Below are 12,362 nucleotides of genomic sequence, written 5' to 3' on the forward strand. Positions count from 1 at the left end.
TTATATTTTTTCTTAAATGCTTAAAATAAAATTGGACCCCGACATAAAATTGATCACACTAGGTATGTCAGAAGCCTGTTCTGTAGGTATGTTACAAAACTTACCTTCAGCGACGCTGTAATTCTGCCACTGGCCGTGTGTGCGATTTTGGCGTGTTTGAGGGGGGGGGGGGGGGGGGGGTTAAAACGGGGTTTTTTCCCCGACCTGGTCCTGAATTATATTTGTTGGAGTGCAAGATTTTGCTAAAGAATCGTTCCTACGGCCGTTCTGTGTGTTTTTAAAAAAAAATTCACCCGACAAGTTAATCGCTGGAATGATTTTAAAAGCAGCTTCTGAAGCCGTCAATGCCGACAACAGGGACGGATTTTATGCAGGACCAGGTAAAAGAAAGTAGTTTATTTTTATGTATAAAAGTGTTGCTTAAGTATTTAATTCACATTTTACGTTGCGAAACGGTGATTTTTCCCCCCGAAGAACCGGCAGTGTATTTGCAGCAGATATGGGGGTATAAATTCACCGCATCTGAACGTTCTAAATGGTCCCGTTCCAGTAAAACCCATTCGCAAGCTGATTTAAATGGCCATTAATTTACAGGTAAACATTAAACATTAAATTCCTTCCATTTGGCATATAAACACATGACAATGAGATTTAAAAATTATGTTATATTCTGAATTATTGTGTGAATGGATCCATTAAGAAATGGATAGATGTTTAGATCTAGTAACTGAATTTTGTAATTAGCTACAATTAGGTAACTAACTCATTATATGCTTTAATTTCAAGTCATCTAAGTAAGATTGTTTCATATTTGTTTCAGAATGCTTCAATCTACAATAACTGAAAATTTCTTTCAGTTCTCTTAAATTTTAAGAAAGTTATCGGCCTTTAAATGTTCTCGATCACAGCTTTTGTGTTAAGTCAATGAAAAAGCAATAGGGAACAAGATGCCAATTTCCAAGTATGAAAATGGCCATAACGTTTTTTAATACTGAAGATATGAAAGTGAATTAGGTGTTAAATTAAACTTTTTTTTATGCTTTATCTGATGGGATAAATTAAAGACTTGATTTTTTTAATCTCAAAATGTTGTAACATTGCTATGTTCTGTGCTAACACTATTTAAAAGACGTTTCCTTAACTATGGCCTGATAATGGCGAAAAATACTTAAATTTTGGAAACAGACAACAGTCCCTACAGTGAAGATGTGGGTCACAAACATGTCCGAGACACTACATTTGGAAAACATTAGGCTCGTCCTCGCGGAAAAACCGGATCAATTTCTCAAGACATGGACACCCTTCACCGAATTCTTACAAGAATAGTATGGCGCAACACAAATTTAAATTTAAATCCGATCCCGGGCTGGGTGAGGTGGGTGGGGGGGACGAGGGGCAGGTATATCTCCATCTTTCTTTTTCTCTTATTTTTATATTTTTCGGCCACACTTTGGTAGTTTAGGGGTCTTTCCTTTGTTCTTTTTCGAGCTATCTTTTCACTTCTCACTTTTTCCCTTTCTTGTTCTCTTTTTCTTTTCTTTTTTCATTTTCAGGTTATAAGGTTAAAAATTAAGCTGTATAATAATTGTATAATCTTAGATGCCATATGTTTTATCTTTGTACAATTGCTTCTAATAAAAATAAAAAAATAAAAAAATAAAAAAAAAGCAGGTGCACATTATTATTGTCTTGGTATCTCACAAGAGCATTGCTGAATATAGAAACATAGAAAATAGGTGCAGGAGTAGGCCATTCGGCCTGCACCATCATTCAATATGATCATGGCTGATCATCCAACTCAGTATCCTGTACCTGCCTTCTCTCCATACCCCCTGATCCCTTTAGCCACAAGGGCCTCTTAAATATAGCCAATGAACTGGCCTCAACTACCTTCTGTGGCAGAGAATTCCACAGATTCACCACTCTCTGTGTGAAAAATGTTTTTCTCATCTCGGTCCTAAAAGGCCCTTATCTTTAAACTGTGACCCCTTGTTCTGGACTTCCCCAACATCGGGAACAATCTTCCTGCATCTAGCCTGTCCAACCCCTTAAGAATGTTGTAAGTTTCTATAATATCCCCCCTCAATCTTCTAAATTCTAGCGAGTACAAGCCAAGTCTATCCAGTCTTTCTTCATATGAAAGTCCTGCCATCCCAGGAAACAGTCTGGTGAACCTTCTCTGTACTCCCTCTACGGCAAGAATGTCTTTCCTCAGATTAGGAGACCAAAACTGTACACAATACTCCAGGTGTGGTCTCACCAAAGCCCTGTACAACTGCATATGACGACCATTTTCTTTCAACTGCTTGAGAATGAGCACAACCCTCTTTAACATCTAAATCATTATCATTTTAAATTTCTGTGATAATAGGAACGGCAAATTAAACCGGAAATCGCTTTGAAAAGAACTGGCATGGTGAATAAAATCGCCAATTTAATCTCAGCTATTACCTCAGAAAATATTTTGCAATCTCTCATCCCGAAGCCCAACTTCGGCTGCCATTTTCCATCCAAACATTTGGATGCCACGTACATTAACTTCACCATTAATGCTTTCCAAAACATGCCGGTCAACTCTAACAGCATCCCTGCACGTACATTAAATTTGCCATTCATGATTTTCAAAAACCTGCCGCTCACTTCCAACAGCATCCCAACTGCAGGCAAGTCCATAATAACTAACGGAGGTGCCTTGTTTTCATCATATACCACATCTCTCCCCAATTCAAACTCCTTAGGGTAAAATTAAGATTAACATAATAGGTAAACAGTGACATTGGCATCTTACAGCATCCATCAGAGTGAACCTCTTATCACAGTTTGAAATTATAAACAGGATTTGTCAAACTCAAGTCCTGAAAATTAATTGGTAGGCAACACTTTGTTCGTTCACGAATGAAGAAACTCTTTAACCCAAATGCCAAATAACAAAAACATTGTGAAGATTTTCATTTGAGTAATATGTTCAGTTTCTAGCTCAGCACATATGTTACCTCTACTGTAAACCAAACTATTCATGGTATTTTTTTTCTTAGTTCATTTGTTGAAAGCAATCGATTGCAAAGTATTAACTAATTTAATTTAAATTTATACGGGTAAATCTGCAATATGATTTCAAGGAATTCAATTCACCATTTTTGCTGATATACTGAAGTTTTACTTGGTGGCGTATTCATATTAAAATCACAAACTGCAGTACTGAACACAATGTCCCAAACAAATGTCATTGATGTGCAAGTTGTTCATTTTCCAGGCTTCACACCAAGTTTCTCTTGTCATTCTATCTGCAATGGGGCATCATTTAATGGGCCTTAAATGAATGAATACAATACAGGATCAAACTTAAAAAAATACATTCAACAAGTAACATAGTTTGTTTTCCTCCCAAACATTGGAATGGTGCATCTCAGAAAATATTACGACATATTAAGCAAGCTTGACACGAGTAAAACCAAAGTTTTAAAGCCTCTTATGTTCTCATTACAAAGCCATTTAACCAATGTATTTCCGTTAATAATGTAAATTTACATGACATTACATTGAACTCAATTCAATACAATGCTCAAACATTAACAAAGGCCCAAATTCCCAAACATTTCATTCAATCCTTTCAATAAAATTTAAAGAAGATACAAACTGGACCAGTACTTAAATTTGTAGCCTGTTAAAAAACATTTTTTTTTTACAAACAAAATGTAAACTCTTGATAAGTCAGCTATTAGAAAAGAACTTTTCCACAGGAAAGTTGTTCGATTTAAATTGCAACCATTTCTAATATTAACATATTTAACATCAGCTTTTGTTTAATATTCTGTTTTAATCAAATACAGATTACCATATTCTAAAGCACCTAAGGATCTAGTTACTTACAGTGGTAAGTTACAGGAATTTCTTGTTCAAATGAAAGACAAGAGCATATCTTGTTTTTGAAGCTGAAGATCTGAAGCAGACAATAGTAAGGCAAATTCTTTTTTTTTAATAAAGCATCAAGTTGGTGTCTTCTCGGTAAATCATTGATTAACATATACAGTAAAAGTTAATATGTATTGATATTCCTCAATGTCTAGTTTCATCGTAGAGTACTGATACTGTACCCAGCAGTACTGCAATGGAAAAAAAGTAATATGCTCCTTTAGGAGTAAATATACATTTAAATTGGAACTATCCTAGTACACAGTGTGAAATTAAAAAAATTGGGAATGATCCCAAACAGTAAAGTTTGGGAATGATTCCAAACAGTAACACACTGAGAAAGTTGAGTTTCTAAGCAACTAATCTTGACATTCAGAACACTCACTCCTGCCTTCCATCCACCCCACAATGTGAACATGTTGGAATAAATAACTTAAAATAATTTAAGCAGCAGACAAGGGACCTCGTTTACTAATATTGTGCAAATGGAAATCAGAAACATGACAAAGGGGCGACATTGTTGTGCACTTTCATCACAAATGTCAACTTTGCTCCAGAACACTTTCCCTGTTGATCTAAAAGATCTTTATTGAACTCTTTCAATTTTATGGGCACTTCGTTTTCAACTTGCCATGCCACATTGATGTTTTAATTGTAGTGAAAGAATTTAAAAAGCAGGCTAATCTACTCCTGAAATAAAACGTCAACTGGGACACTTAGGGAAAGGATGAGAGCACAGAGCAAGTGTCGATGGCATCTAAGGAAAAGTCAGTAAAATGGAGACACAGTGAACTGCAAATGCTGGACTGTTGAGCAAAACGCAACACGTTTGAAGCAAGCTCCTCCAACACTATGTGTTTTGCTCAAGGAAAAGGCAGTGATATATTTTTCCCTTCCAATGAAAGAAAATTAGGAAATAGTGCAACTAGGAAAAAAATATTCATCCTTTAGAAATGTAAAATGTGCCGCATACAAATGATCTGTTTAGCAAGGCAATATTTATGTTCTATGTCGCGGATAAAATTACTCATTAACGTAACTGATAAAATGCCAGTTAATAGAATTAGGAAAAAGAGCAGAACTTGTACAAAGAACCTTGCTGCACATCAAATGAATCTGATTGTGTCATTTCGCAATGACCAACTGATAAAAAATACCTGGCACGACCATCAGCAAACATGTTTTCACTGAATATCACGACTAGTTGCTACAATAAGACTTCAGTTTTCTTTCATCCAAAGGGCAAGAGAAAATGGATAGAGTTGCAATGCGATTCTGTATTTTGCCATATGAATCAGAAACTGCTTCCCAACACAAATAGTGCATTTTCATGGAATTCTGAATCCAGTTTTTGCTGCTTATTGACGTGATGACCTTCATAATATTGGAGACACTTAATCCACACTTGATTGCGGACCCTTACTTAGTTCACGAGTTTTGTGGGTCTAATATCAGCAACAAATCTCCCTTTCAATTATTGTTACTTGGGTTTGCTGCCAACGCGAATAGCTTCAGCGTCAATGTTTGCATTGTTGCAAAAGTCATAACATCACTGCACATCACTAACATTTTGCTGTGCTTCTCCTCTCTGTAGACGCCTTTCACCAGCTGATGTCTGTTTTCTTCTGCAAAAGAAATTTGAAAGTATTATGGAATCATTTGCACATGAGAAAAGTGTGACATATTTTGCTACCAACTGAAAGCTACTCATTTCACAATATTCTAAACACAATGTGTTCCATAGCCATTCAGCCATAAAATCTGCAATGTTTTTCCATCTTGAAGCATTACAGTCAGCAGAAATAATGTGGATGATCGTAACATTGCCTTGTTTCTCACTCCAAAATGTTAAACATCATTGTGGTAATCTGCATTAGCAATTTAATGGTTTTAAACAACACATAAAACTTTACTCAAATTCGAGAAATTAAAAAAGGATTTATAATGGTGGTGGATGAAGAGATCTGTTAGTACTAATATGAAAAGAATTTGGATTACTTCAAGGTTGGATGATTCCTATCAATGGTATCTGTTATGATATGTGTAATGTGCCTTTAACGACCTTAATAAAGTCCACGCATATGCGGGGGTTCCATGCATGCGCAGGAGTTACTTTTTGGAAAAGCTTGTCTTTGAACAGTATCAATACTGAAGCGGCGAGGAGGAAATTGTATTCTAAACATATGGACTTGCTAGACCCAACTGCAATTTCTTGAGACATCTCTGAAGCAATGCCCCATTAACTCACTTCATTCACTTGTAATTAGGCAAGTTATTGCGAGGCTAATGATACTTACTTTAAAATCTGGAAAACTTTCCAGAGTGAGTGGTAGACCAAAAATTCTTTCTGCTTTGCATTTTCTGGAAAATATTAAAGCTTCTCCTCCTTTCTCTTTTATACTTCTTCATTTTTTTAATCTAAGAATACAAAATACAGATAACAATTGTAACTCAAACAAAACACAAAGTGCTGAAGTAACTCAGCGGGTCAAGCAGCATCTTTGGTGGACGTGAAAAAGCAACGTTTCGGGTCTGGACCCTTTTTAAACATTACTCCCAAGTGATTTATGGGCAGCAATCAATAATGGTACGAAAAGCACATGATATGATTTTCACATGGATGGGTTTAAGCCTGTTGCTTCACAGCAAGCCTAATCCCATTCATCATTCATCAGAAACACACGTAACTCCAGCACAAGCCAGTGATCTGCCTGTAACATTCCTGCCTAGTATGAATCACTGCCAGAAATGTTACCTCTGAACTTACGAGTTCTACTCCCATTTCTATTAGGTAGATGGTGTTTAATGTTGAATTGATTCAACATTTGGTCATCAGTAATGCACTGTGCAATTTCAGAACTACAATCTGCTCATCTGCAACCAAAATATGGTCTTCCATAGACATAAAATAGTACTAATGTTAAAGATACTTCACACATCTTAACACAAAACTGCTGAAGGAACTCGGTTGGTCGGACAACATCTGTGGCGGGAAATGGACAGACGACATTTCGGGCAGGGACCCTTCAGAATCCTTTATCATGTTCATTTCCCTTCACAGATGCTAGCTGACCCACTGAGTAATTCCAACAGTTCGTTTTTGCTCAATATTCTAGTATCTATGGTCACTTAGGCATCATATAACTAATGTTGTATGAGGGAGGCATAATGTAAAACTATTTTATGGAACGAGCTGCCAGAGGAGGTATTTGAGGCAGGGATCATTGCAATGTTTAAGAAACAATTAGACAGGTACATGGATAGCACAGGTTTAGAGGGATATGGGCCAAACGCAGGCAGGTGGGACTAGTGTAGCTGGGACATGTTGGCCAGTGTGGGCAAGTTGGGTCGAAGTCTCCTGTGTTCTGATTTTCTATAATCTATTAAGAGGCTTCTTGTGCTTGCAGGCTTAGTAGCAGAGCATGAACCTAGCTCTGGATCACTCCAGGATTAGCAGCGCTCACATTTCCAGCTACCTCTTCCACTCGCAGGATGAAACCATTAAAGATCAGCAGCAATGATAAAAAGTTGAGGCAAAACTTGCTTCAAGTCTCCAAGATGTTGCAGCTCCAAATGAAGGGGAAGACCAGTTCTGATAGAGGTTTTAGCACATGCCTGCTGTGGTCCCACATATCCCCAGCCAAGAATGTGTTGTTTCGAACTGAAGCTCTTGAACAGTTTTTAAAAGGAAAGTCAGGAGCTAGGACTAACAAAATTGGGAGAATTCGATGTTCATGCCCCCAGGATGCAGGCTCCCCAACCGGAATATGAGGTGCTGTTCCTCCAATTTCCGGTGTGGCTCGCTGTGGCCATGGAGGAGACCCAGGACAGAGAGGACGGAGATGGAGTGGGAGGGGGAGTTGAAGTGCTGAGCCACCAGGAGGTCAGCTTGGTTATTGCGGACCGACCGGAGGTGTTCGGCGAAACGATCACCCAACCGATATAGATCTGCTGACATCTAGAGCAGCGGATGCAATAGATATCGGTGAGACCAAGCGGAGGTTGGGCGATCGTTTCGCCGAACACCTCCCAATTTTGTTAGTCCTTGCTGTCTCCTCCCCTTCCTCAGTCCCCCTGCTGTCTCCTCCCATCCCCCAGCCTTCGGGTTCCTCCTCCTTTTAATTTCTTGCCCCCGCCCCCCCCCCCCCCCCCAGAACAGTCTGAAGAAGGGTTTTGGCCCGAAACGTTGCCTATTTCCTTCGCTCCATAGATGCTGCTGCACCTGCTGAGTTTCTCCAGCTTTTTTGTGTACCTTCGATTTTCCAGCATCTGCAGTTCCTTCTTAAACCCCATGGGATATGGTATCAGGTTGGAGAGGGGAGTTTGTGGAGAAGACCAACCATGATCGTAGACACAAAGTGCTGGAGTAACTCAGCAGGTCAGGCAACATCTCTGGAGAAAAGGGATGGGTGAAGCTTGGGGTCGAGGCCCTTCACCGTGATCTCATTCAAGGTAGAGCATACATGGGGATCTACTATTATGATGACCATTTCTTATGTTTTGACTTTCTGTACATAGGATTCAATTTAGTCAAAGAAAAGCACAATGATAAACAGACCCTCTTACCTTTCCCATGTCAAATTCTTCATCCCAGTCATCAACGACACACTCTTCTCTTGCATACTCTGCATCATTTACAGCATCTTCACTGACCGCTGATGTTGTCCCTCCCCACGTCAGCACTACCACAACAAAGTGTGACCCAGAAGGATCACAATACAGATTAATTGCACTCAAAAAAAGATTACATTGATCTATAAAACTAGTGCGTAATAAAAGTTAAATCCCGTCTCCAAATTAAGTGTCAAGGGTAAAAATACAGTTCCCAACTTCAAATTCAATTGTCTGGCTAGAAAATAAAGACCAACTTGCTGGTAGAGTTCACAATAGCAGTCTACAAAATGAAAGTGCAAAACATCATCACCATGAAGGATTTTCATTTAACGCAAAACAAACTGACGGTAATCTGGCTGAGCAAAGGCAGTTGAGCAGACAAAAGCCTTAAAATGTGGCAGGTTTTGTAGTCACACTCCTTAATGCAAAAAAAAAAAAAGACATTCCAACATCATTAGTACCTTCATGTTCATTCAAAATTAGAAATACACTCAAGCTGATTTACAATTCAGCCTAGAAACAAGGAACTGCAGATGCTGCTTTACACAAAAAAAAGACAAAGTGCTGGAGTAAAGCAGCTGTTTGATCATCATCACTGGAGAACAGTGAAGAACACAGGTTATGTTTCGGATTGGGACACTTCTGCACAGTCCTCCATAGATGCCGCCAAGTTCAGCTTTTTCTGTCTTTTTTATTACAATTCAGCCTATTGAGGTCACCACAGGGGAAATAAAATTGGCCTCAACCCTCTGCTCTGTTAGTTCAGCTTAGTCTATTGTCACGTGTGCCGAGGCACAGTGAGATAGTTTTGTTTTGCGCTATCCAGCAAGCGGAAAGACTATACATGGTTACAATTAAGTCGTCCACAGTGTACACATACAGGTGCTCCCCGATTTACGACGCTTCGACTTGCGATATTTCGACTTTACGATCGGCAAACGCAGCGAGCGAGCTGCACGTCACTTCCGGTCACCTGATCGCAATGTATTAAATGTGTTTCCACTTGCAATAGTTTTGGTTTACGATGGGTTTATTGGAACGTAACCCCATCATGGGTCGAGGAGCAGCTGCACTAGATAAAGGGAATAATGTGTAGTGCAAGATAAAGTCCAGTATATTCCATATAAAGATAGTCCGAATGTCTCCAATGAGGTAGGTGGTAGGTCAGGACTGTTCTCTAGTTGTTGATAGGATGATCCAGTTTCCTGATGACATCCGGGGGGAAAAAAATGTCCCCGAATCTGGACGGGAGAAGAGGGCATGACGGAGATGAGACTCGTCCTTGATTATGCTGCTGGCCTTGCCGAGGCAGCGTGAAGTGTAGATGGAGGCAATGGAAGGGAGGTCACAATTCTCTGCAATTTCGTGTGGGCTTGGATGGCGCTGTTCCCAAACCAGTTCCCAAACCAGTTTGGGGGGGTGTATCAGTTTGATAGAAGCTAAATCAAGTCAAGTCAAGTCACTTTTATTTCTATAGCACATTTAAAAAACAACTCGTTGACCAAAGTGCTTTACATTGGTGGAGGTACTAACGTTATACAACAGTGATAAATGGTACAGATAGTGGTACATGATACAATGATACAATTTATTTGTTGTCATTTGAACCTCATTGAGGTTCAAACGAAATTTGGTTTCTGCAGTCATACACACAAGAAAAAGAACCAAGACACAACACAATTTACACAAACATCCATCACAGTGAATCTCCTCCTCACTGTGATGGAAGGCAAAGTTTTATCTCTCTCCTGCACTCCTCATTCTCCTCCCGATGTCAGAGTCAAAGCCCCCGGCAGGCGATGGTAAGTGACCCGCGGCCATTAAAGCTGCGCCGGGTGATGCAAGGCCGCGCTCCGGTTCATGGTGTTGGAGCCCCCGGCGTGCGCTAGCAAGTCGCGCGGCCATATAAAGCCGCGCTGGGCGATGCAAGGCCCCACTCCAGGTAATTTTCAACCCCGCAACTCGGGCGGGAGAAGTCGCCGTTGTGGAAGCCCCGAAAAGCGGGCTCCCAGTGTTACTGTCCGCCAGACCTGCGGTTGTAGCCTCCGAATCTCCGGGGTCAGGTCGCAGCAGCTCGCCACCACAGCTCCTCCCGCTCCGAACTCGGCCAGCTCCGCGATGGTAAGTAGGTCCACAGCTCCGCAACTGGTGCCCCAGGTCGTTCTGGTTGGAGGCCGCTCTACGGTGCTAGGCCCCAACGACAACGGAGACCCGGCAGAGAAAAGGTCGGTTCTCCGTGCAGGGGAAAGATTTTAAAAGTTTCCCCATCCCCCGCCCCCACACACACACCAAATTAAAAAAAAAAACACTTTAAACTACATTCAAACGAGACAAAAAATTAAAAACGATACATAAAAAAAACATACATACATATAGCCCTCCCTCAGAGGACGTCAAGAAAGGCTTGAGAATAAAGATGAGTTTTAAGTCTCGGCTTAAAAGATAATTGTCATAGTTAATAAAAGGCCTAAAACTTCATGGAATAATTACTCAACTGGGAGTCAACGGGGCGGTTGTGGGATGGTAAGGGAACAAAAAGGTCAAGGTCAAAAACCAAATATAATTCATGGGCCATAGCATGAATAAAGATCCCTCAACAGGAGATTTGCAAGAACCACTGAATTACAAGACAAAAGAACACTGCAGCTTTTTGTACATTATTGAGGCTCCACATATTCCATTATTTAGAATATTATCATGAGAAGAAATTAGAAATACAATCAATTTAAATGTAGTATATCTGTTATTTCTCTACCTTCAGTGCCGTACGCTTTGTTGCTTGAATGTTTCAAGAGCTTCCCAATAACGGTGGATCCTCTCTTCTCATCACAGGCCACGCCTGTAATGGGGACTGTAGCCTGGGTGGGTTGATCGTCACCAAAGCAATTCTGAGAGAATTTATAGCCATCTTTGACCTGGCTGTCCCATAAAATAACTGGAACTGAAACACAGCGGCATGTTACTGACAAGCCGTCAATACACAGGTCCATTGCAAAATAGTTTTAACATGTGCCCGCACCCACAACGTTGGTTCACACAGATCATGACCAGACAAGTTCTAATGCCAATATACAGAGTACGACTTTAGCCAGAAGCTATTAGTCCTACAACTCTGGCTCAGCCATTTAGGTAGTGACCAAGAAAGCTCTCAAACTTGTTGAATGGCTACCCATAAACAATATCTATAATCGCGTGCAAACTCAGCAAAAATCCCAACCAGGATGGCTAAATATAACCAAACAATAATTAAAGAGTACTGACTTCTCATTGTTTTAATAAAATGTCAAATGGGAAGGAAGCAAAGAAGTTATATACAATTCTGACCAGCTAGAAAGAGAAACTATCCACTGCGCCTACTACAGGTGCACAACCTTTTATCCGAAGATCCAAATAACGAAAACCTCCGAATAGCGACATTTTTTCAGTCCTTGAAAAAAGGTCCTTGAAAACGTTCACCGAGGGCGGCCCGCAGAGGTGACAGCGGAACCTCCGGTCGGTCCTCGAAGAAAGGGGAACTAAAGCTCCATTCATAAAAGAGAAGGTGAGGGTATATTGCGCGGGAGGGTTAATAATTGACAATCTGCTGCTGCCTGCCCGCTGAGGTTAAAAAGTTCCCACGGTAGACACGATACACAGTGTATCGTGAGTCTTGCGTGGGAACTTTTTTAACTCAGCGGGCAGGCAGCAGCAAATTGTCGCTCCCTTCAGTTTCACCCCACCTACACCCCTCTGCTTCCCGGCCATGTGTGTGACCCCTTCCCTCCCCTCTCCAGCTCCCTGCGCATTGCACCGGCGCGGGGGCTTTGCACTGTCTTCACGTCGGAGCTAGTGCCAGT

At 40.5% G+C, this 12,362-nt stretch overlaps 1 protein-coding gene across 11 annotated transcripts in view; it reads right to left on the reverse strand.

The window, feature by feature from the left end:
• Positions 1-3,134: 3,134 nt before the first annotated feature.
• The window catches only part of usp36 (ubiquitin specific peptidase 36), a 76,482-nt gene continuing 67,254 nt past the window's right edge, over positions 3,135-12,362 (reverse strand). For all 11 annotated transcript variants that reach the window (XM_055653883.1, XM_055653874.1, XM_055653875.1 and 8 more), the window contains 4 exons: positions 11,282-11,467; positions 8,479-8,594; positions 6,210-6,330; positions 3,135-5,537 (listed from right to left, as the gene is read on the reverse strand). In XM_055653883.1, the coding sequence (XP_055509858.1) occupies positions 6,211-6,330; positions 8,479-8,594; positions 11,282-11,467 (422 nt within the window). In that variant the 3' untranslated portion in view covers positions 3,135-5,537; position 6,210. The remainder of the gene's footprint in view (positions 5,538-6,209; positions 6,331-8,478; positions 8,595-11,281; positions 11,468-12,362) is intronic.

This window comes from Leucoraja erinacea, chromosome 23 (genome assembly GCF_028641065.1).
Source record: "Leucoraja erinacea ecotype New England chromosome 23, Leri_hhj_1, whole genome shotgun sequence".
Classification (NCBI taxonomy): Eukaryota; Metazoa; Chordata; class Chondrichthyes; order Rajiformes; family Rajidae; genus Leucoraja; species Leucoraja erinaceus.